The 25,495-nt window shown below is 47.5% G+C and overlaps 5 protein-coding genes across 5 annotated transcripts; 2 read left to right on the top strand and 3 right to left on the bottom strand.

Moving 5' to 3' along the window:
* Positions 1-4,532: 4,532 nt before the first annotated feature.
* Positions 4,533-4,844, bottom strand: LOC142150631 (histone H4). The gene has a single exon (XM_075205828.1). It carries the CDS (start codon positions 4,842-4,844, stop codon positions 4,533-4,535), a length of 312 nt encoding a protein of 103 aa, XP_075061929.1.
* A 1,070-nt stretch (positions 4,845-5,914) lies between these two features.
* Positions 5,915-6,608, top strand: LOC142149777 (histone H1.01-like). The gene has a single exon (XM_075205084.1). It carries the CDS (start codon positions 5,915-5,917, stop codon positions 6,554-6,556), a length of 642 nt encoding a protein of 213 aa, XP_075061185.1. The 3' UTR covers positions 6,557-6,608.
* A 398-nt stretch (positions 6,609-7,006) lies between these two features.
* On the bottom strand, positions 7,007-7,528 carry LOC142149776 (histone H2A type 1-like). The gene has a single exon (XM_075205083.1). It carries the CDS (start codon positions 7,449-7,451, stop codon positions 7,059-7,061), a length of 393 nt encoding a protein of 130 aa, XP_075061184.1. The 5' UTR covers positions 7,452-7,528; the 3' UTR covers positions 7,007-7,058.
* A 199-nt stretch (positions 7,529-7,727) lies between these two features.
* LOC142149775 (histone H2B 1.1) lies at positions 7,728-8,180 on the top strand. The gene has a single exon (XM_075205082.1). It carries the CDS (start codon positions 7,753-7,755, stop codon positions 8,131-8,133), a length of 381 nt encoding a protein of 126 aa, XP_075061183.1. The 5' UTR covers positions 7,728-7,752; the 3' UTR covers positions 8,134-8,180.
* A 462-nt stretch (positions 8,181-8,642) lies between these two features.
* Positions 8,643-9,107, bottom strand: LOC142149774 (histone H3). Its single transcript, XM_075205081.1, has one exon. The coding sequence runs from the start codon at positions 9,103-9,105 to the stop codon at positions 8,695-8,697; it is 411 nt and encodes a 136-aa protein (XP_075061182.1). The 5' UTR covers positions 9,106-9,107; the 3' UTR covers positions 8,643-8,694.
* Between the last annotated feature and the right edge of the window lie 16,388 nt (positions 9,108-25,495).

Genomic DNA, 25,495 nt, shown 5'->3' with positions numbered 1-25,495 from the left:
TTTTAAAGAGTTTGCACTCTCATGTAGAGATTGTGCTAGAAACAAGAGTATCAGAAGCTCTCCGTCGGGTCAAATAATGTCGTTGTCCACTCCAAGTAAACCTTGGTCACATCTGTCGATGGACCTCATTGTAGATTTACCCTGGTCACCCGGTCACAAAACAATCTGGGTGGTGGTAGATGAATTTAACAAGATGGCCCACTTTATCGCTTTGGCAGGTCTACCCAATGCCCGAACTCTGGCATCACTATTCATTCGCTATATCTTCCATCTCCACGGTCTGCCTGAAGATATTGATTCTGATCGTGGGTCTCAGTTCATGGCTCAGTTTTGGAGATCTTTCTGCAACCACCTTGACATCAACATCAGTCTGTCTTTTGCCTACCATCCACAGTCAAACAGACAAACAGAAAAAGTCAATCAGTCATTGGAACAATTCATCTTATTATATTTTTCCAAATGCCATAACAATTGATCTTCTTTACTTCCGTGGGACGAATTTGCCTATAATAACTCTTGCCATTTTTCCACCCGCACATCTCCATTCTTTTGCAACTATGGCCTCCATCCCAGGTCTAATTCTCTTGCTTCAATCAACTCTTCTGGTTCTCCTGGGGTACGCCAAACAGCCTCCCATCTCACAATTATTTGGAAGAAGTTCCATTCCGCCCTGCTTCAGGCCACCTCTCGGTCAATTTTTTTTGCAGATCGTCATTTCAGGAACTGTTCTCTTAAGGTGTGAGACAAAGTCTGGTTGTCCACCCGGAATATTAGGCTCAAACAACCCTGCAATAAATTGGGACCTAGGTTCATTAGACCGTTTTCTATTGTTAAAAAAAGTTAACCCTGTTGCCTTCAGGCTGAAGATTCCACCTTCTTTGAGAATCCCTAATATGTTTTACTGTTCCCTCCTGAAACTTGTTGTCTCGTCCTCCAAGTTTGAGACTCCTGAACAACCCAAACCCCGACCAGTCAACTTGCATGGTTCTCATGAATTTATTGTGGAGAAATTCTCGACTCCAAGAGGATTCAGGGACAAACCCATTTTCTGGTGCATCCGAAGGGATCCAGTCCAGAAGAACGCTCTTGGGTTCCTGAGAGGCGCCTGCACGCTGACAGACTGCTCAATAGATTATTGAAACAATTCCCTGGAAAACTTGGTTTTTGAGGTTCCTTGATCCCTCCTCAAGGGGGGGGGGGGGTGGGAAGTACTGTAACGGGTCGTGGTGGTCCCTCAGGTCACCGCAACTATCCATGCCCGCAGGAAGTGTCCAGGCTGTCTCCATGCCGGGACGTCACTTCCTGTATCACCCCGGCCGTTGCCTAGACAACAGTCGGGACGCTGTGAGTGATAGTGCCGGGTCTCAGGATTAGGGGCAACCAGGCACGTGCGCAAGTAATTGAATTAATTAATCAGCTTCTGGGGCTGATTATCATGCTGTCCTCTCTGTTTTGACATTGGTCAGTGTCTGTTTATAAGGCAGTGAGGGCTTAGCCTCCCTGCAGGTTATAGTTCCTGTTTTCTGTGTCTTAGCCTGCTGCTGTGCTTGGCTTTGTTCTTGTGGATTTGATTCTTGCCTGTTGCCCTGACCCTTGCTTTGTTCCTGCTTTATCCCAGTCTGCTGCCATTCCTGACCTTGACCATGATATCTGCTCTGGACCCAGACCTTGGCCTGTCTTTTTACCACGCTAGACTCTACACCACATTACTCTACGCTACGGTACGTTCATACACCTGTACCACCGCGAGAATAAGTCCTGGGGGCATCCGAGTACCTTTGAGCATAACAAGCTCTACGTGGAAGGCGGCTGCTAGAGGTGAGGAACTCTCTACCTGATTCTACAGGTTGAATATAAGACCGTTAGTCGTAACACTTCCATCGTACATTCGTAGTTGACTTCTTTGTCCTCTTTTTCACTGTTCGCTGAACACCTAAATTGTCCACCAGTAGCGGTGTTGCATAATGCCCCTCAAGGGGAGCCGCGTTGTTCCAATAACGTGCCGTCTAGGGATATCACCGGATGACGTCATCCACACGCAGTTCGATGGACCGTGATGCAACCGGAACCAAAGTGTCGCCAGTCCTGGCTCTTAAACTCCCACTGTTTTGTCCTTTGTAGTCCCTATAAAGAGAGTCTAAGACCACACGTAACTTGCAATCCGGTTGCTGGGGCTACCCAAGATTGTCCTCAGGGGCCTTATGGGAGGCAGGATAGCGGGCAAGGCCCTGTGGGGCTGTCTCCTACTAGGACTGGAAGAGGGGTCTGGATGACCGTATCTTTGGCAGGTGGGGGATTTGCTACATCCTCAATGTGTGGGAACATGAACCAGAAGTCCTCCATCACCACCAGTGGGTCAACTTGTTCTTCCGCAATTGGTACCACCAAGTGTGATTCTGAAAATAAACAGGGTCGCAGCATATTCCTGTGCTGTACTGTCACCCGTCCATCTCCATGTTCGGGCACTATATCATGCACCGGCCATCTGGATACATGTGCCTTCAGACTACGTACGGTGTTACCTGTCAGCGATCACTCAACTTGTAGCTCAGCCTCTTCATGCATACCTGCACCCTCTGTCCCAAGCGTCATGCTCCTGACGTTGCTAGCGACAGACCTTGGTGCAACCGTTTGCTAACCACATTGTGAGCTACCCCCAACTGGTGGTTACTGCTGCTAGACACAGCTGGTTGGTTCCATTTTCTTCATTATCAGGGGATGTGAGTGAGTGATAGGTCTTGCATCTCCCTTCCCTGGCAGTTGAACACTAAAATTTACGGTGTGTACCCAGTGGTGTATTGAACGCAGTTGTTATAAAACTATGCCACTTCTTGCACACATTTAACCCTTGTTACTCAGTGTCTCGACTTATCCCAAGCACATCTTCCTCCTCCAGGTCCAAAGACTCTGGCCTAAGCCACTGATCTGTCCCGTAAGGATCTCACCTGGTTCTGGTGGTGGGGTAGACAGCAGTACACAGTTCCTGGATGTCCCATTGGAACTCATTAGTGCGGTCACTCAGCTAGAGTGGAGGTTGACACTGTCATGTAGCAAAGTATGAGGCAACAGGGGAGAAATTGGGCCACGCATATGTGCAAAATAGTGGTAGCAGAGTTGTTGTCTGACATTCGTTGGGTGACTTCCCCAACCCCAAATCCCCAATTGCAAGTAACCCATTGGCAGACGGGGCTTCTCGATGCCTATCTCCTGGTTAACCCTGTGGCTGGCTGTCTGACTGGTTTGCTGGCTGTCGAGATTATGAGCCAAATATATGAAATGTGATATCAGGGATAAAGTTGCCTGTACTACTATGTGACATGTAGTGGAATGCAAAGCAACCTCATCTATGACATAACTTTAAAGCTGCAATGAACCGCTATAGGAGACAAAAGCTTTCACTGTAAACAATGTCCTGTCATTGAAGTAACTCTTAACACATAACAAGACACCAGGGATCCAGATCAGAGAGGGGGGCTGCCAATCACACACAAAGGGACCATGTGATCCGAGAGCGCATGCATGTTTCCTATAATCCACATAAGAAAAATCTAATCCTTCCTAAATATACTTCCTATAATTGATATTAATACTTAACAAACATGTGTCCATTATTTATGAATATAATTTCTCCCCCTAATCTTCGCTCCTAATAAAGAGAGAACAATGTTATACAGCTAATATGTCAGTTATACAGCTAATATGTCACAATACAAAAACAGGACTAACATCTGTATTGAGGCACATTGTAACAGTCTCTCTTAGAATGCAGGGAAGTGTACAGACTGAAACAAAGAACAGATTTAATATACAGTGTCAAATCACATATTATATTTACTATGTATCATAACCGCTGCATGAACAGTGGCAATCACATCTCCATTTTCACAGTGCTACATTGTCCCATGCTATGAATTAAAACTATTGTATGTATGATTAAAACAAATACCCAGTTCTGTGGTGAATGCTTTCTGCTGTCCTTTGAAATGTAAGAGGGAATGAGCCAGGCTGACTTAAACTTTACTTTCATTCATGCCATCTCCCTGCTCTTACCAGACCTCACATATATTATAAAGTCTGCACCAAGATATCAATTATAGGGACACATATTTAGAGTTTTCTGGAAAGATAATATATTGTTCAAATCGTGAGTTGCACCGTTTAATGTTTTACACAGACTGCAATACCACTGGTCACATTTACTCAGCAAAGGTATCTGTGCAAGATGTAATTATTATATAATCTGGTATGCTTTACAATCGTGCATTGTTACCAGCAGGACGCGATAGTCTCTTATTAACAAACTTTTCTAAGGCAACACTGACACGCAGCGATCACCTTTGCATATGTTTCAAATAGCTAATCGTGTATCCTCGAGGATACAAAAGTTAAACAGATCACCGATATATAGTGGGGAGAATTCCACACATTCTACCGAGTACTAGGGCAATATTACAGCTCTCTAATGGAAGAGATGGGCGGCCCTGAAAAGGACCTTTGTGTGTGTAATGAAATTAGACGAGAGGAGTCAGTGCTCAGCCTCCGAATCCATACAGAGTACGGCCCTGTCTCTTCAGAGCATAGACCACATCCATAGCGGTGACAGTCTTCCGCTTGGCGTGCTCAGTGTAGGTGACGGCGTCCCGGATGACGTTCTCCAGGAAAACCTTCAGCACCCCACGGGTCTCTTCATAAATGAGGCCAGAAATACGCTTCACACCTCCTCTACGAGCCAGGCGGCGGATCGCGGGCTTTGTGATACCCTGGATATTATCCCGCAAGACTTTCCTGTGCCTCTTGGCGCCTCCTTTTCCGAGTCCTTTACCGCCTTTCCCTCTGCCAGACATGTTCAAAGGTAATCTTCTTTCCGTCTACAACAAACGAACTAAGTTACACGCTAGACAAGCTGTCCTTTTATACAGGAGAGGCGGACCTGATTGGGAACTTGAGGGAAATAGGGGAGGAGCACCAAGCAACAGGTTCCTGAGTCATACCAACACTGCCAGTTTTCAGGCCGTTGTAGTACAATTATATTTTGGTCCTGTAATGTCAATCAGGGCGACCTTTTGTTGTTAGAACGCAGAACGTAGATGTGTTCGGTTAACTCAGTATATGTTTCTGTTTTCTGAGCTCTCAGGCTGGGAATAAAGCGCTGCTTGCACTTTCACTCACTTTCTGTACCAGTCTGTGACCATTTATTCAGCGGCGGTGGCTGCATTCTGCATGCTCCGTGTTCAAACTGCCGTGTGACCATCCTTTCAGTGTTGTCTGGTAGGAGACTGTCGCAAATGTTAAATCGGGAATAGTGATTACTGGACATATTCAGAGCTGACGATTGTGGTGCATGACTGTATGCCTGTCAGTATGGAACATCTGTGTAACGTGACAGTCTCACAGGAGTCTGAAGGTTTAAAAAGGTAGAAATAAGACGTGAGAAGTGAAACATGACATAAAAGGAGAAGTAGGAAGGTTTACTCTGCTCAGTCACTGGGGGATCCGGGAGCTTTCTTTGGGCGCATCCACGTATTTGATCATAAGTTAAGATACAGAGAGGAGATTTAGGGAGATGGGGGTGTTGGGTGTATTTTCAGTGTATTTGCCCGGGGTTCCTCAATATAAAAAGTCTACACACGACGAAAGGGCGTCACAATGTGCTGATGAAATAAAGGACAACGAGCCGGTATTATTACACTTCATATTAAACTCATTTCTTTCAGCCATAGAAACACAAAGCGGGAGCCGACATTCTAGAACGGCGTCCATGAGGATAATGGGCGTGGTAACAATACCCCCGGAATCTGCGCACATGATTGGCTCTTCACCACAGCCAATGGCTTCGCATTCCTGGGCTCTATATAACAACTCAGTTGATGATTATCTGCATGTAAAAGTTTTGTTTCTATTTGGTGCACGGAAAATGTCAGAGACAGCTCCCGCCGCAGCGCCCGCTGCTCCAGCAGAGGCCCCCGTCAAGGGAAAGCGTCAGCCGAAGAAAGCAGCTGCAGGAAGCTCCAAGAAGGGCAACAAAACGTCCGGTCCAAGCGTGTCTGAGCAGATTGTTAAATGCGTGTCCGCATCCAAGGAGCGCAGCGGTGTTTCCCTGGCCGCCCTGAAGAAGACCCTCGCTGCTGGAGGTTACGATGTGGAGAAGAATAACAGCCGCCTGAAAGTGGCGCTCAAGAGCTTGGTGACGAAAGAGACCCTGATCCAGGTGAAAGGCAGCGGCGCCTCCGGTTCCTTCAAGCTCAACAAGAAGCAGCTGGAGAGCAAGGATAAGGCAGCTAAGAAGAAGGTGGCGGTGGTTAAACCCAAGAAAGCGGCAGCCAAGAAAGTGCCCAAGTCCCCGAAGAAGTCTCCCAGCGCAGCCAAGAGCCCGAAAAAGGCCAAGAAACCGGCAGCAGCCAAGAAAGCAGTAAAAAGCCCTAAGAAGCCGAAACCTGCTGTGAAACCCAAGAAGGCGGCCAAGAGTCCGGCTAAAAAGGCAGCTAAGCCCAAAGTAGCCAAGAGCCCGGCTAAAAAGGCAGCTAAGCCGAAGAAGGCTGCTCCTAAGAAGAAGTAACTTGGAGCCGCACTCCTGTCAATCACACAAAGGCTCTTTTCAGAGCCACCCACTCGGTCTCGACAGAGCTATATAGTATATATCCCCCTCCACACACACTTTTCTGTTACTCTATGGGGGTGGATGTGTGCGCTATGAAGCTGAGCTCTAGAGTAGCTGTTTCTTTCCGGCGGTGGTGCGAGAAAAGAGATTATAGCCGTATATACTGACTCCTGCCGTCTTATTATAAAGTGTCTGCAGCTTGTTTAAACGTAACGTCAGTGCACCGTGACAGTGCCATATATGGTTCACTTTTGTTTAATAGACGACACCGCCAATCTGGATGGGGGAGTTTAGTTCAACTGTGTCCGTTATCTAACGAGCATTACAATGTAACCTCGTCTAACTCGAGTTAACACACAGCTAAAGCGGGATGTTATAGTCGTGGATCAGCTCTTTAGGGACGGGGTGGGTGGCTCTGAAAAGAGCCTTTGTGTTGTGGGGACAATTATCCAGCAGGAAATTACTTGCTCTTGGTTGGTTTATGGCTCTCGGTTTTCTTGGGCAGTAGGACGGCCTGGATGTTGGGCAGGACTCCTCCTTGGGCGATAGTCACCCCACCGAGTAGCTTGTTGAGCTCTTCATCGTTGCGCACAGCCAGCTGTAGGTGACGGGGGATGATGCGGGTCTTCTTGTTATCACGGGCGGCATTCCCAGCCAGCTCCAGAATCTCAGCAGTCAGGTACTCCAGCACCGCTGCCAGATACACCGGGGCGCCAGCTCCCACACGCTCCGCATAGTTCCCCTTCCTCAGCAGACGGTGAACGCGACCGACCGGGAATTGGAGACCGGCTCGAGATGAGCGAGTCTTGGCCTTAGCACGGGTCTTACCGCCCTGTTTGCCTCTTCCAGACATTTCAACTTATGTGTAAGTCAATCTACAACAATAAGGCTATCTGTCCCGCCTCCGTATATTTATACGCTGTAGGGACAGACACCCTTCTCTCATTGGTCCGCTATCAAATTAGCTAGTGCCGCTCAAGTTCAAACAAACACCAATCCGCAGCAGCGGGTGGGATTTGACATCGCACAACATCCAGTAGTGCACAGAGCAGACTGTGGGTCTCATTTACATGGGCTGCCTATAAATAGAGCGGCTGTGGGAGGTATCAGGAACAGTTTCTGCACATTGTGATTGGGATCGTTTTGTCGCTATAATGCCTGAACCAGCCAAGTCTGCCCCAGCAGCCAAAAAGGGCTCAAAGAAAGCCGTCACCAAGACCCAGAAGAAAGATGGCAAGAAGCGGAGAAAGAGCAGGAAGGAGAGTTATGCTATTTATGTCTACAAGGTGCTGAAGCAGGTCCACCCCGACACCGGCATCTCCTCTAAGGCCATGGGCATCATGAACTCCTTCGTCAACGACATCTTTGAGCGCATTGCTGGAGAAGCTTCCCGCCTGGCTCACTACAACAAGCGCTCCACCATCACCTCCAGGGAGATCCAGACCGCCGTACGTCTGCTGCTGCCCGGAGAGCTGGCCAAGCACGCCGTGTCCGAGGGCACCAAGGCCGTCACCAAATACACCAGCGCCAAATAATTCACCCGTGATATCCTGAGACCACAAAGGCTCTTTTCAGAGCCACCCACCTTCTCTCTGATCGGGCTGTATTCACATTCCCTGTAAGTCATGGATAACAGGTTTTCCTATACTGTACCACCACCATCCCCTGTACGAATGTTTATTACAATACATACAATTCTACCAGCCAACGTTCTAAATAAGCCGACTTCAATTTAATATTTTGTCTGTCTTGCAGTATCTATTTAACGGCTTGTAGAATGAATCCGCTCTCGCCCATTGGGTAACCCAGACGTACTTTAGTTACTCTAGGAATCAGTATAGACCCAGGCAATGTTTCGTCCTGCACCGAAGGGAGAACTGTTGTTAAAATGAATTTTAGGGACGTTACAGTAACACTTAAAAAAACGGGATAACTTTTAAAACAGGTTTTAGATCTCAACATGTATAAAGCACCCGCCCCTCCCAGGTCATATAATGTCGGAAAGCTGGGTAGATGGGAGGATACAGCTCGTTCGAATGCGCATTTGGTGGCTCTGAAAAGAGCCTTTGTGCTGTGTACGTAGGAGGGACGAGTATCTATGCTCTCTCCCCTCGGATCCTGCGGGCCAGCTGGATGTCTTTGGGCATGATGGTCACTCTCTTGGCGTGGATGGCGCACAGGTTGGTGTCCTCGAAGAGCCCCACCAGATAAGCCTCGCTGGCCTCTTGCAGAGCCATGACTGCTGAGCTCTGGAAGCGCAGGTCGGTCTTGAAGTCCTGGGCGATCTCACGTACTAAGCGCTGGAAGGGCAACTTGCGGATCAGCAGCTCGGTGGACTTCTGGTAGCGGCGGATCTCTCGCAGAGCAACAGTGCCGGGACGGTAGCGGTGAGGCTTCTTCACGCCGCCAGTAGCTGGGGCGCTTTTCCTGGCAGCTTTGGTCGCCAGCTGCTTGCGGGGAGCTTTCCCGCCGGTGGACTTGCGAGCGGTTTGCTTAGTTCTAGCCATTATTCAAAATTATAATGAATATTAAAGACGGCAGCTTAACAATCCTATTTATACATAGCGCTGCACGATGATTGGATGAGTTAAGCATTCCCCCCTCCTTTGATTGGCTTAAAATAAACTGTGGACTATTTCAAATTAACCCGCCAGTAGTAACGTACTTCCCAGATCAACGGTATACTAAGTCTTATTAGCAACTCGGGAATGAATTTGAGCGGGAAAGCATTACTTTGTTTCCACGCAGCGTTCAAACAGATGTTATATTTACTGTGTGGGAAAAACAGCCACCATTAACCCCATGCTCACCACCAGTTATTGGGATCCGCCGATCATTTGTTGCCACCGAACAGCCAGAAATTGCAGTCAACACTTTCTTCACATTTTAGTTTTTTCTTATTTTTATTGGTATTCTCTTAAAACTAAGCCGATATCAATCCATCACACAAGTACCCAGCAGCATCAATAAAGGTCCAGTACCCGTTGGAGTCCCCCTGTTCTCTGAAATATGCCAGTCACACTTCTCCAAAATGCTCCACGTGTATAGTATAACCATGTATGTCACCGTGCCATTAGAATATGGTCTCTCAGGGTTATATCATAGGACAAAAGGTTTCCCTTTCTGAGGCAGGTGATAGCTTGGCAAATAAGGTTGCTTTTGGGCCAGTCAGTAAGCTGGCAACAAACATGGGCTATGCGTTACCCTGGTATCCTCACAGATGCCAAGCAATATAGAGCAGACAGATTACCTTTTATCCAGAGACACATAAAATAACACAACTTAAGTTTTCACATGTAACATAATTTGTGGGCAGTGTTAGAGCACAGTTACAATCTTTTTGTTCCTTTTTAAGCTAAACTGTGGTCATCATAAACACGCACAACTCTTTGTTCCCTCATGCTCCCCTCCCCTTCTCATATACCCCTCCTCCACTCCATGCAGTCCTTCCATTCCCTCTCCTTTATCTACCCTCTGTCTCTCACCATGGGGTATATTTAAGAAAGCATGATAGTGCTCTTACCGGCAAATTAAGCTTCCTGGGTGTCCTCCGCAAATTTATGAAAGGTGCATTGCAGCAGATATCGTGGATATCTGCTGCTTTGCACTCATCTTCGTTTTTAGGAGTAGTTGACATTCAACAGTATGGTGACTGCTCCCAGCTCAAATCTAACAAGTTCCGAAAAAATCCAATGCTGTCATCTCTGCTCCGAAGAGCAGAGCTGGGCAGCGCATGTGTGGAGGGATCACAGGATCCCTCCCTGTCACTTACAGCTCTATCTCTGCAACGATAGTTGCAGAGACAGAGCAGGGATCTCTGTGCGCATGTGCAGTTCTTCGAAATGCACATGCGCAATTGAAGGATGAAGAGAACGAGGAGTAGATCCGGAGACAGCGCTTCCGAAGAGGGGGGGTAAGTATGATTTTTTTGTAATCACAGAAACAGCAGTTTTTCGAAACAGCTGTTCCTATGATCTGTTGTTCATAAATTTGAGAAATAGTTCAATCCTTATCCATGCGATAAGGATTGATAACTATTTCTCACTTTTGCCGATGATTGATAAATGCGCCCCATGTCTCCTTGCTCAAGTCCTATACCCATCCTCACCCCCAGCTCCCCCCGTCCTACCCTAATCACAACCCACCTCCCCGCTCAAGTAACCCTGCCAATCTCATCCATATCTCCCCACTTCCCTCCCTCGCTTTCTCCTGTGCCCTCTGGAACTGCAGTGTCATGTGCAATAAACTGCCCTCTGTCCGCAACCTCTTCATCTCCATCTCTCTTAGGGGTCTATTATTACCCTACGCTTTTTCAGTATAAACTTTTCAATCCCCATCCCATAGATGCGGATTCAAAAGTTTCTCAAATTTATTAACTCTCCGTTGGTGCCCCCTTTGGTTCCTTCCACTTACCTTGTCTTCCGATCAGCACCTGTAAGACAAGAGAGACAGCACAATGACAGCCCTTCCCAACACCTCTGTTACTTACCCGATCCAGAGGGACCGCTATGGAACTCACCACACCGGACGTTACCTTAGACCGACCACTCTCACGTCCTGAGACGCTGTGCCCCACAGGCCTGCGCCCGCGGCCGTTAAGCCCGTCTTGTCCTGAACTTGGGTGCCCTTCCGGACGGATGGATGGGGTTCTATAAACCGCTCCAGAACTCTTCTTAGTACCTACTTAGGAACCGAGTGTTCCGTACTCTACGTCAGGTCCTAGCGTCCTGCTAAAAGAGTAATTGGTACTCACTTGTTCCGCGCAGGAAACTCAGCTTGACCCGCCTTCTTCGGGTCTTCCAGGCTCTCCAACCGCCGGCGCCTCTTCTCCTGTTTGGCGCTGTCAAAGGCTGCTTTGCGGGGGCGCTCTTAGCCCTTACAAGGGCTCCCCACCGACGATCTCTGCTCCGGCGTCTTGCTTGAAGTCTTCGGGCATCAGGGTAGCTCACAGCCCTTACAAGGGCTGCCTAACGCTTCCGCCGCTGCTGGACGTCTGGACGCGCCGCTGCTGGACGTCTGGACGCGACGTCCTCCTACTTCCCCTCCGCCGCCGCACAGCCCTCGCGTTAGCGCCCGGCGACAGAAAAAGCCGCGGGCACACTGACGATATCAGCCGTTGCCGCGAGCCCTGATTGGCTAGCGGTGGCACCAGTAGTTTGAATGGCCGGAGGCGAGCCAGGATTGGTTCGCCGACCCGGCCGCTGATTGGCCAGCAGCGGGAAGTAAGCCGGGATTGGCTCATTTGCCCGCTGCCACCGGGACCTTTCCAGGGAGGAATGAATACTCACCGCTGGACTGGTGAGTAGCTTTGTCCTGCGCCTCCCTCTCGGCCGCCTTGTCGCCGGGGCACTTCTCCACACTGCTCACCCCTCTTTCAATCCCTTTGCGCATGCTTCGACCGGTGACCTCGGGCATGCGCACAGAAATCCCTGAATGAAGAACATGCGGAAAGTGACATGGAGGGATCATGTGATCCCTTCACACATGCGCTGTGCAGCTCTGCTCTTCTGAGCAGAGCTGTTTTCAGTGAAAGTTTTCAATCATGTTAATGTTCGCCAGCTTCAGATGGCGTATATTAACATGGTTGAAAGCTAAGTTTCGGTCACTGTTGCATAGAGTTACTGAGCACTTCCCATGCACTGTTATGGGGAGTGCTCAGTAAAACGATGAGAGATGCAAAGCAGCAGATATCTGAGATATCTGCAGCGATGCTAGAATAATACATAGTAATTTAGCCGATAATCCTCGAAAACTGTTGTTTTCGAGGATTTACCGCTAAATTAAAAGACGGATAGCTTTGATAAATAGGCCCCTCTACCTTCTAGCCATCACTGAAACTTGGCTCTCTTTTTCCGACACAGCTTCCCCCACTGCTCTCTCCCATGGGGGCATATACTTTAACCCATTCCACCAGACCGGATGACCCTCCAGGAGATGGAGTATTGACATTACCATAACTAGCCATTTTAGTGCCCTGGACGAGACAGGGAACCGGCGCCCCCCATCTAAGTGGGAGTGCCAGTCGTCGAGTGGGCGTGATCAACCTTATGTGGGGGGCGTGGCTAGCGCTTTACAAGTTCTAGACCGCACTGAAGCCCCCTCCCTCCCCATTCTTCTCGGTCTGGCTTTGTAAGGATCTTTATGTAATAAGCCTCCATAGAATCAAAGTACTTTAAATGCAGATATCACATGCTAGCTGTATAAAAATTAATTGGTTATTGAAATAAAACTCACTGAAACAAATTAAAACATAAATGTAACGGTACCATCTGTATCACACTGCCCAATCATCACACTGTGCCCTCCATCACAGTTTCTCCTTTATCACACCGTGCCATGGAGCCATCTTTATCACAGTGGCCCCCTTATCACCACCACCCGAAATGAATTATATATATATATATATATATATATATATATATATATATATACATACATACACATATATACACACACATACAATATAAAGAGCCTCCTAGTGTCCGCCATACCTTACAGAGAGCATTCCTGTGACCTCCATACAATACAGAGAGCATTAGTTTGATCACCATACAATACAGAGAGCATTCCTATGACCCCATACTATACAGAGAGCATTCCTATAACCACCATACTATACAGAGAGCATTCCTATGACCGCCATACTATACAGAGAGCATTTCTATGACCACCATACTATACAGAGAGCATTCCTATGACCACCATACAATACAGAGAGCATTCTTATGACTGCAATACAGATAAATACCTCACCTGAAATTAAATCAACTAATTGGCTGGAATAATCATATGACTGGATGGTCGCCACTAACATTACTAAGTGACGCTAGTAAATCAGACAATTCGCTTATACAGTCACATGACCGGACGGTTGCCATCAACATCGTTAGGCGACGTCAGCAAATCAGATTATTGGCTGATGCAGTCCCATGACCGGACGGTTGCTATCAATGTCGCTGAGTGACGTCAGCAATTATGGGAGGATTTTCCCATTTATAAAGCCAATTAACACACATCCCGGCTTGCCTCGAAAAAGCCTCTTAGCGAAACGCGCGTCAACGGACGCTGCGTATGCTACTCATGATAGATTTAGATTGTGAAAGCATTTAAGATTATCTAGAGAGACAACCAACTACTAAGTAGCTATGAAGTGATGCTCATTAGATATAGCGCTTTTTCATTGAAGTAATGTGTGAATGAGAATTCCAAAAAAGTAGCTCTGTATGAATGATATCTATACTAAGGAACAAGTAAATATATACTAGATAGAAAATCAGTCCCTAAAACGTGGAGTGAATGAAGTTTTGAGTATTATATACATGTACCAATGACAATAATTGAGCTATACAAATACTCTAGAAATAGACATTTGGGGGGAAAAACTTTTACTCAATAGTAATGGTTTGATGTGGATTGGATTAACAATTCCCACTGAAACTTTATAAATAAGCAACTTCTTTTGCTGCAGTAATTGAGCAACATTAGCTCTGAATAAATATCACTTGTTCTGAAATACAAAAATACTTCTTACCAAACAGACTTTAAAAAAAGTGGACCTGTAAAGTATAACTAGAAATGGATAACTGAGTTCTATATTTCACTATATTTCAAGGGTCCCGTATAATACGTTCATACCATATATAGTGACTATTGGTACAATATAATATATCACTTATAGGACGTCATGCCGCCAATGACCAAAGGTGGCAGACATCCCAGTTAATCCAATTTGTTCTCTTTAGTACATTTAGAAGTATCAGCTATACTTCAGAGTAGCAGCGCAGCAAGGTATTTTTTCCTGTTTCTACCTTCTTAACAGTACATATTAACCTGGTAAATACAATTCACATTCTATTTTAATATTTCGCTACAGGCCTACGAGAAAACACTCTCCATATAATAAATAAATAATATACTTTTGAATGCAAATTAATAAAGTTATATATTTAAAAAAATTCTGGCCATTAGAGTGCCTCTATTCTAAGACACACTTTTATTTTTCTCCTTTTTTGTCAATTGTTACCTCGCCAGCTGACTGATACTGAGGGCCGCGACTTGCATGTCCCTTGCAGCGAAGTCCATACCTTCTTGCGGTGGTTCCTGGTGAAAACCATGGGCGTGTTAGACTCTGCGCCTAAGTACTCAGTAGCGCCAACTGCTGGCAGGTATCATCAATTCCACCTAGTGATTCTGACAAACGTAGTCTCTCCCTGACCCCTAGTTGGTTTGTGGTTAGGTCCCTGGTGGATCCGCTGGTAACAGTGTAAGAGTGCCCCACCATAGCCTCACAGTTGGAGTTGGTGGGAGGCTGGGTAGTGTCATTACAGGTGACGTTAGGACGCAAGGAGTCAGGAGCTAAGGAGATGAGTGATCAGGTGAGTAAAACACTAAGTCCCCTTTTTCAGAACGGGCTCCCACCTTTTGGTGGGTGGAGTACTTGGGCGGGATTGTTCCTAGGCCCTCGTACTCTCGGCGCCGAAGTATTAGACTAGAGCAAAATAAGGTGTCGGCAGCCGGGGTAGAGTCAGTGTCTCTGACTCGCAGCCGTCACCTCGGACATTGCCCTTTCGTCGAAGGGTAGTAGAGCCTCCAGTTTGTTTCCCCGTGCAAGGGTCGTACCGGTGGCGTGCAGGAGGAGGAGGAGCAAGGCGAGCCTCAGATCATGGGAGGTGGTTTTCCATAGTATTCCCTCGGGATCAGGTGAGTAACTGGGGGTGGGATAGGGGATTGTGCTGCACGCTTTGTACCATTTTTAGCACCCCTTACATTCTTCTCCTGCCCTCCCCTCTCACCCAAATCTAGCTTTCCTAGGTGCAATCTAGATGCTCTTGACCCCACTACTTTCTCCTCCTCTCTCGATCCTCATGCCACCGCGATTCTCCGAGCCTGCAGGAAGTGTCCCGGCCGTCTCCTCGGCGACCGGGTTGTCACTTACTGGTTCGCCCCGTCCGTTTCCTAGACAAGAGTGGGGACGTTGTGAGTGATAGCGCCGCGTCCCAACATTAGGGGCAGCCGGGCGCGTGCGCTAGTACTTGAATTAATTAATTAAACAGCTCCTGGGGCCGATTATCATGCTGTCCTCTGTGTTTTGCCATTGATCAGTCTCTGTATATAAGGCATGGATGGCTTAGCCTCCCTGTCGGTTATAGTTCCAATTTTCTGTGTATTAGCCTGGTGCTGTGCTTGAACAAATATTTCTATTAGGCTTCCTGTGTATGACCTTTGGCTTTGTTCTTGTGGACTTGATTCTTGCCTGTTGCCCTGACCCTTGCTTCATTCCTGGATTATCCTTGTCTGCTGCCAGTCCTGACATCTTGCCTGGCCTTGACCACAATACCTGCTCCTGGACCCAGACCGTGGCCTATCTTTTGACCATGCTAGATTCTACACCCCGTTACTCTACGCTACAGTACGTTCATACACCTGTACAACCGCGAGTATAAGTCCTTGCCTGTACAACCGCGAGTATAAGTCCTGGGGGCAACCAAGTACCTGTGAGCATAACGAGCTCTACTGGAAAGGCGGCTGCTAGAGGTGAAGAACTCTCTACCTGGTTCTACAGGTTGATGACAAGTCGTAGCATTATAACCGGTCAGTGAAGTTCTGGAAGAGTTCGCTTCCATGGATGAAAGCGGGACGAACCCCACTCCAGCCCAAGTTGTTGCAGGCCAGATCCAGACCATATCACAGGTGGTCCAGAACCTAGTTCAGCATTTGTCTGCCCAGGAAGAGGCCACCAGAGCCTCGCAAGCCCAGCAAGGCCTTCCGGGTCCTGCAATGGAGCCCAAATTGAAGCTACAAGACCGCGTCTACGGTGACAAGGCTTCTTTTCACAATTTTAAGGAGAGCTGCAAACTCTACTTTCGCTTGAGACCACGCTTCTCTGGCTCTGAACAGCAAAGAGTTGGCATCATTATCTCCCTGCTCCAGGGTGATCCTCAGTCCTGGGCGTTTAGCCTTGCTTCCACATGCCCTCCACTATAGTCCGTTGATGCATTATTTGATGCCCTGGGGTTGCTTTATGAAGAGCCTGACAGAGCTGCATCGGCTGAATCACATCTCAGGGCACTAAAACGGGGTCACCGCTCTGCTGAGGAATATTGTGCTGAGTTCAGGCGCTGGTCCACAGATAACGAGTGGAATGATCTGGCACTCCGGAGCCAGTTCCGTTTGGGTCTCTCGGAACACATAAAAGACTCCCTGTTGTAATATCCTATTCCTGCTACACTGGAGAGTCTAATGCAATTGGTCATTAAAATTGACCGTAGATTTAAAGAGAGAAAAGCTGAGAGGGATACTACCGTCACCTCATGCTCTTTTTAGACTCCTCCTGCTGCACCTTTTGAAGCTGCTGAGCCCATGCAGCTAAGTGCTTATCGCCTTTCTTCGGAAGAGAAAACCCAGAGACGAACCTTAGCCCGTTGTCTATATTGTGGCAACTGGTGTCATCTCCTCCAAAACTGTGCCAACAAGTCAGACCAGCCGGGAAAAGAACAGGCCTAGAGATGGTGGAAGAGGTTTGTCTAGGTCTGCAGATTATATCTTCCAATAAAGCACTCTTGGTTCCTGCAGTAATTTCCTTTGGTGCACAATCCACATCTGTCTCTGCTTTCCTAGACAGCGGTGCTGCAGGGAATTTTCTGGATCTGGATTTCGCTTGTACTTTGGGATTTCCTGCCATTAAGCTCGAGTCGCCCATCACTGTATGTGGTCTGGATGGTGGTCCTTTACCAGGTGGTAAAATTTGTTCCCAACCACAACTGTTGCCGCTCACAGTGGGGGCGCTACATTCTGAAGTCTTGTCCATTGTTATGAATCCCAGTGCATTCACAAAGTGCAACGGAAGTGTAAGGCTAAGTGTCTTTATTCAGGTAAATATATTAACAAAGATAACTCAAATCCACGGATAACAGGTTCCAAAAGAGACTGTATAGTAAAATGTCAGGAACAAGTATAATAAGTTTACCCCAGTCCAGAAGGCACAAGGCTGTCCAGGAAAGCAGACAGAGTCCAGGGATCAAATAGAGACCAGACAAACAAATCCAAATAGCCAGGCAGAGATCAAGCAAATAGGCGAGGTCCAGAAGTCTTTTCAAAAGGTCAGGGCAACAGGCAAAACAGTGTGGTCCAAGGTACAGGCAAATGATTCAGGGTCTCAGGCAAGCAGGCAAGGTCCAAGGTACAGGCAGGGGTCATACACAGAAGTTCAGTCCAGCAGGTATATACCAAATAGCACAAGAGCAGGTTAGCAGCAGCCAGGAACAAATGGATGAACTGCTCAGAGCACAGCTAGAGGCAGGTACTTAAAACAGTGTACAAGGTGCAGTTCTAATTAGCATCAGACAAGGAGATTAACTCCTTCAGGCATGTTGCAGAGTTCAGGTGCAGGACAGCAGCAGCACCTCTGATGGATTATAGGTACTGCTGCCAGATACAAAACAAAGGCAGTCATAACATACCCCCCCCCCCTTTAAGGAGCGGATTCCAGACGCTCCATACATGCTCCCTTCAGGTTTTTCTCCTCTTCTTTTTCTTTTTATAAGATCTCCCTGGAGACACAATTGGGCTCTTCTCTAATGGAGTACAGAGAAGACCCGATTCTTCAGAAGCAGAAGAATTGTAAAGTTTGTCCACTAACTCTCTAGTATCCTCCACAAATTCAATTTCAGAGTCTGAGTCCCAGCCTAGAGTCGGGATAGGACCTTTTATTTTATCACCCGATGATGATATGCCCAAAAAGCCAGTCACCAAGGTTGGTGTTTGTTGTGACTGAAGTGGCAAAGCAAAGGTTTTTCCATTCTTGTTAACCTTCTCCCTAGGTGACCTAGACTGTCTGATGGAAGACACATTCATAGAGGTCTTATGGACAAGTGCAGGAACTGACGCACAGGCTGGAACGGGCACAGACAAATCGTAATCAAATGACTTGACTGTGGATGGAGTCTACTTCTGACAAACAGTATTAACAGTCCATGGTATTATGAATAATGGGGTCATCTGAATTTAGTAATGAGAAGTCCCAGGTTTGTGGCTCCCCTCTAAAACACATAATAATTGAACCCACTTGGTTAAATTGATCAACAAAATAAACCGGACAATCTTGAAACTGTTTCATGGAAAGTTTGAGTACCATAACAAACTGTTTGATGTCTCCATCAAAGAAGACTGGAGGAGGATCTGATGACTCGGAAAAGGCTTTTGGGCATTCAGGCTCAATAGCAGTCTCTGGAGAGTACCCAGCTTGTGCAGCAGTCTCTGGAGAGTCCTCAACTGGAACGGCAGAGCAGGAGTCCCGACTGGGATGGCAAGTTAGGCACACTTGATGGGAAGCCCGTACTGGGCACAGAACTCTGACTGGATTGCACTGTGAGATGTCTCAGAGCAGACAGCACTATGAGATGCCTCAGAGCAGACAGCACTGTGAGATGCCTCAGAGCAAACAGCACTGTGAGATGCCTCAATGCAGAAAGTACCAAGTGGTAACTCGGGCTGAACCGCATGGACAGTCAACTCGGGCTGAAACGCATGGGCAGGCAACTCGGGCTGGACCGCATGGACAAGCAACTCGGGCTGGACCGCATGTACAGGCAACTCGGGCTGAACCGCATGGAGAGGCAACCCGGGCTGAACCGCATGGACAGGCAACTCGATAGGGGACTGGAGGTACAGGGCCCTCTCTGGAACGGGCTGGAGGGACAGGGCCCTCTCTGGAACAGGCTGTAGGGACAGGGTCCTCTCTGGAATGGGCTGGAGGGACAGAGCCCTCTCTGGAGGAGACTGTAAGGGCAGCGCCCCCTCTGGAGCTGAAGACTCAGGAGTAGAGGCAGCGGCTGAAGCCCAGGGAGTAGAGGCAGCGGCTGAAGACCCGGGAGTAGAGGCAGCGGCTAAAGACCCGGGAGTAGAGGCAGCGGCTGAAGACTCGGGAGTAGAGGGAGCAGACTCAGGACCGGACACAGTGGACTCAGGACCGGACACAGCGGACTCAGGACTGAAGGCAGAGGCTGGCACCTCGGAACAGGAGGCAATGGCCGGAGACCCAGTGCCGGCGGTAGCTGGAACTGGCATCACAGGATAGGCAGTAGCTGGAACTGACACCGCAGGACAGGCGGCAACTGGAACTGGCACCGCAGGACAGACGGCAACTGGAACTGGCACCGCAGGACAGGTGGCAACTGGAACTGGCACCGCAGGACAGGTGGCAACTGGAACTGGCAGATTAGGCTGAAGTAAAGCAACAGGAGGTGCTGTGCAGAACAATCTAGGGTCTGGAGAGGAGCACACTGAAGGCTGCTCCATAGGATGTTGTGGTCTGCGGAGCGGACAACTTTGTAAGAGATGTTCGCCACTGGCACAGTAGAGGCATAGTTTACCAATCCTTCTGCGCCATCGTTCCTCCTCAGTGAGAGGGGGATGCAGGTAGCTTGGTCGTTTAGAATCCCTAATGGTAGGGACCGCTGGCAATATCATAGATGCAGCACCAATGTCAGAAAAAGTTCTGGGAGAATTCTCTGCAGTCTGAATGCTTTCATTAGAGGAGTTTGTTGCTTTAAAATCAGAATTAGTGTTGAAATTACTTATCACAGCAGCAGGAATAGTTTTGAGTAGTTCTTGGAGTAAAATGGATAGTTGTATGATTTGGTAACAGAGATGAACAATGTCCATTTGCAGCATTTGTAATTGTGGATTTACAGACATGTCTAATAGCCAAACACATAGTTCAATGCAACAACACTAGGAATTTCAGGACTAAGTCAGAGGGTGTGCAATCAGCAGGCCCAGATTGTATGGCAGTTCATCATGTTATGAATCCCAGTGCAGTCACAAAGTGCAACAGAAGTGTAAGGCAAAGTGCATTTATTCAGGTTAATATATTAACAAAGATAACTGAAATAAACGGATAACAGGTTCCAAAAGAGACTGTATAGTAAAATGGCAGGAACAAGTATGATAAGTTTACCCCAGTCCAGAAGGCACAAGGATGTCCAGGAAAGCAGACAGAGTCCAGGGATCAAATAGAGACCAGAAAAACAAATCCAAATAGCCAGGCAGATATCAAGCAAATAGGCGAGGTCCAGAAGTCTGTCCAAAAGGTCAGGGCAACAGGTAAAACAGCGTGGTCCAAGGTACAGGCAAATGATTTGGGGTCTCAGGCAAGCAGGCAAGGTCCAAGGTAAAGGCAGGGGCAGGGCCATCTTTTCCATTGGGCACGGTGGGCAGCTGCCCGGGGGCCCCCACGAGCAAGTGGGCCCCATAGGCACTTCTCTTAATGAGAATAAATAATCCTGCAAAAGAAAAAAAAACAACAAAAGAAAAACTACATGGGTCACTGAGCAAGTACATCTATCAATCTCTATATATCTAGATCTATATCTGTATCTGTATACATCTAAATATCTATATCTATATATATATCTATATATATGGGCCCCGGTGCACTGCTTTTCCCGGGGGCCCATAATGTTGTTAAGATGGCCCTGTGCAGGGGTCATACACAGAAGTTCAGTCCAGCAGGTATACCAAATAGCACAGGAGCAGGTTAGCAGCAGCCAAGAACAAATGGATGAACTGCTCAGAGCACAGCTAGAGGCAGGTACTTAAAGCAGTGCAACAGGTGCAGTTCTAATTAGCATCAGACAAGGAGATTAACTCCTTCAGGCATGTTGCAGAGTTCAGGAGCAGGACAGTAGCAGCACCTCTGATGGATTATAGGTTCTGCTGCCAGATAAAAAACAAAGACAGTCATAACATCCATTTATCTAATTAATTGCTCTTCCGTTCTGGTGATCTTGGGGCATACCTGGCTGCAGCTCCACAGTCCGGTCATCGATTGGAACAAGGGAGACATCATTCATTGGAGTCCTTCTTGTTCTTCATCCTGCTTATCTGTGCCTGTTCGTCTGCTCCAGGTTCCTCTAGATCAGCTTCCGTCACCCTACAATAAGTTTTCTGATGTATTCCCTAAGCAGTCAGCTGACACGCTACCTCCTCATCATGATTATGATTGCACTATTGACATAGATCCTGGCTCTAAAACTCCCAAAAGGGAGACTGTACTCTCTCTCGTTACCAGAAACACATTCCATGGAGGAGTATATTAAGGATAACCTTAAAATGGGCTTTATTAGGCCTTCTAAATCCCCGGTAGGAGCCAGGTTCTTCTTTGTGACTAAAAAAGGACGGTTCTCTTCGACCTTGAATTGACTTTAGTGGGTTAAATACAATCACATCAGAAACACCTACCCACTTCCACTCATATCAGTCCTTTTTTTTTATAAACTCAGAAGTGCTTCAGTATTCACCAAGATTGATCTACGAGGAGCATACAACCTTATACGTATCAAGGACAGGGATGAAGGGAAGACCGCATTCAACACCCACTCAGGTCACTATGAGTACCTGTCCATGCCTTTTCGTTTATGCAACACACATGCTGTCTTTCAGGATCTAATAAGCGATGTTCTATGAGAGTTATTAGGGCGCTTTGTCATGTTATACCTGATATATTCTTCATTCGTGGACCAACACCGCCTTCACGTGAAACATGTCCTTTCTAAACTTCTGCAACATCAACTCATTGCCAAGCTAGAAAAGTGTGAATTTGAGATCCATAAGGTCTCATTTCTAGGCTATATTTCTAGGATGGGTTACTCATGGATCCCAGCAAGGTCCAAGCAGTCTTAGATTGGGTATGCCCAACCAATCTGAAGGCCGTACAAAGATTCCTAGGCTTTAGAATTATTACCTGATATTTATTAATTCCTTCTTGGACCTGGTAGCTCCTCTAACTGCCCTAATCTGCCAAACGTCTAAATTCCAGATAAGCACGCTGGGCCTTGTTTTCTACCCGCTTCAAGTTTATTATTTCTTACAGACCTGGTTCCAAGAATGTTTAAGCGGATGCACGGACGCACTCTCCCGCCGCTTTATGACCTCTCATGCCCCTTCCACTGTTCCGCTCTCTACAGTTCCTTCATCCTCAATTCATTTAGGATTGACCCAGGATTTGGGTGCTGCTCTCCACCATTTCCAAAGAATTGCTCCTCCTTAGACTCCTTCAGATAAATTGTTTGTACCAGTCCATCTCAGGAAGGCTGTACTATCTGAGGCTCATGACAACAAGATTGCCGGACATCCTGGAGTTTTCAAAACCACTGAAGTCCTCCTGCGCACAGTTTTGTGGCCCTATTTGGCCACTGATTTTAAAGAGTTTGCACTCTCATGTAGAGATTGTGCTAGAAACAAGAGTATCAGAAGCTCTCCGTCGGGTCAAATAATGTCGTTGTCCACTCCAAGTAAACCTTGGTCACATCTGTCGATGGACCTCATTGTAGATTTACCCTGGTCACCCGGTCACAAAACAATCTGGGTGGTGGTAGATGAATTTAACAAGATGGCCCACTTTATCGCTTTGGCAGGTCTACCCAATGCCCGAACTCTGGCATCACTATTCATTCGCTATATCTTCCATCTCCACGGTCTGCCTGAAGATATTGATTCTGATCGTGGGTCTCAGTTCATGGCTCAGTTTTGGAGATCTTTCTGCAACCACCTTGACATCAACATCAGTCTGTCTTTTGCCTACCATCCACAGTCAAACAGACAAACAGAAAAAGTCAATCAGTCATTGGAACAATTCATCTTATTATATTTTTCCAAATGCCATAACAATTGATCTTCTTTACTTCCGTGGGACGAATTTGCCTATAATAACTCTTGCCATTTTTCCACCCGCACATCTCCATTCTTTTGCAACTATGGCCTCCATCCCAGGTCTAATTCTCTTGCTTCAATCAACTCTTCTGGTTCTCCTGGGGTACGCCAAACAGCCTCCCATCTCACAATTATTTGGAAGAAGTTCCATTCCGCCCTGCTTCAGGCCACCTCTCGGTCAATTTTTTTTGCAGATCGTCATTTCAGGAACTGTTCTCTTAAGGTGTGAGACAAAGTCTGGTTGTCCACCCGGAATATTAGGCTCAAACAACCCTGCAATAAATTGGGACCTAGGTTCATTAGACCGTTTTCTATTGTTAAAAAAAGTTAACCCTGTTGCCTTCAGGCTGAAGATTCCACCTTCTTTGAGAATCCCTAATATGTTTTACTGTTCCCTCCTGAAACTTGTTGTCTCGTCCTCCAAGTTTGAGACTCCTGAACAACCCAAACCCCGACCAGTCAACTTGCATGGTTCTCATGAATTTATTGTGGAGAAATTCTCGACTCCAAGAGGATTCAGGGACAAACCCATTTTCTGGTGCATCCGAAGGGATCCAGTCCAGAAGAACGCTCTTGGGTTCCTGAGAGGCGCCTGCACGCTGACAGACTGCTCAATAGATTATTGAAACAATTCCCTGGAAAACTTGGTTTTTGAGGTTCCTTGATCCCTCCTCAAGGGGGGGGGGGGGTGGGAAGTACTGTAACGGGTCGTGGTGGTCCCTCAGGTCACCGCAACTATCCATGCCCGCAGGAAGTGTCCAGGCTGTCTCCATGCCGGGACGTCACTTCCTGTATCACCCCGGCCGTTGCCTAGACAACAGTCGGGACGCTGTGAGTGATAGTGCCGGGTCTCAGGATTAGGGGCAACCAGGCACGTGCGCAAGTAATTGAATTAATTAATCAGCTTCTGGGGCTGATTATCATGCTGTCCTCTCTGTTTTGACATTGGTCAGTGTCTGTTTATAAGGCAGTGAGGGCTTAGCCTCCCTGCAGGTTATAGTTCCTGTTTTCTGTGTCTTAGCCTGCTGCTGTGCTTGGCTTTGTTCTTGTGGATTTGATTCTTGCCTGTTGCCCTGACCCTTGCTTTGTTCCTGCTTTATCCCAGTCTGCTGCCATTCCTGACCTTGACCATGATATCTGCTCTGGACCCAGACCTTGGCCTGTCTTTTTACCACGCTAGACTCTACACCACATTACTCTACGCTACGGTACGTTCATACACCTGTACCACCGCGAGAATAAGTCCTGGGGGCATCCGAGTACCTTTGAGCATAACAAGCTCTACGTGGAAGGCGGCTGCTAGAGGTGAGGAACTCTCTACCTGATTCTACAGGTTGAATATAAGACCGTTAGTCGTAACACTTCCATCGTACATTCGTAGTTGACTTCTTTGTCCTCTTTTTCACTGTTCGCTGAACACCTAAATTGTCCACCAGTAGCGGTGTTGCATAATGCCCCTCAAGGGGAGCCGCGTTGTTCCAATAACGTGCCGTCTAGGGATATCACCGGATGACGTCATCCACACGCAGTTCGATGGACCGTGATGCAACCGGAACCAAAGTGTCGCCAGTCCTGGCTCTTAAACTCCCACTGTTTTGTCCTTTGTAGTCCCTATAAAGAGAGTCTAAGACCACACGTAACTTGCAATCCGGTTGCTGGGGCTACCCAAGATTGTCCTCAGGGGCCTTATGGGAGGCAGGATAGCGGGCAAGGCCCTGTGGGGCTGTCTCCTACTAGGACTGGAAGAGGGGTCTGGATGACCGTATCTTTGGCAGGTGGGGGATTTGCTACATCCTCAATGTGTGGGAACATGAACCAGAAGTCCTCCATCACCACCAGTGGGTCAACTTGTTCTTCCGCAATTGGTACCACCAAGTGTGATTCTGAAAATAAACAGGGTCGCAGCATATTCCTGTGCTGTACTGTCACCCGTCCATCTCCATGTTCGGGCACTATATCATGCACCGGCCATCTGGATACATGTGCCTTCAGACTACGTACGGTGTTACCTGTCAGCGATCACTCAACTTGTAGCTCAGCCTCTTCATGCATACCTGCACCCTCTGTCCCAAGCGTCATGCTCCTGACGTTGCTAGCGACAGACCTTGGTGCAACCGTTTGCTAACCACATTGTGAGCTACCCCCAACTGGTGGTTACTGCTGCTAGACACAGCTGGTTGGTTCCAT

This window comes from Mixophyes fleayi, chromosome 4, assembly GCF_038048845.1.
Source record: "Mixophyes fleayi isolate aMixFle1 chromosome 4, aMixFle1.hap1, whole genome shotgun sequence".
Classification (NCBI taxonomy): Eukaryota; Metazoa; Chordata; class Amphibia; order Anura; family Limnodynastidae; genus Mixophyes; species Mixophyes fleayi.
The sequence above is the reverse complement of the archived record's forward strand: the minus strand, read 5'-3'. Positions and strand labels throughout refer to the sequence as shown.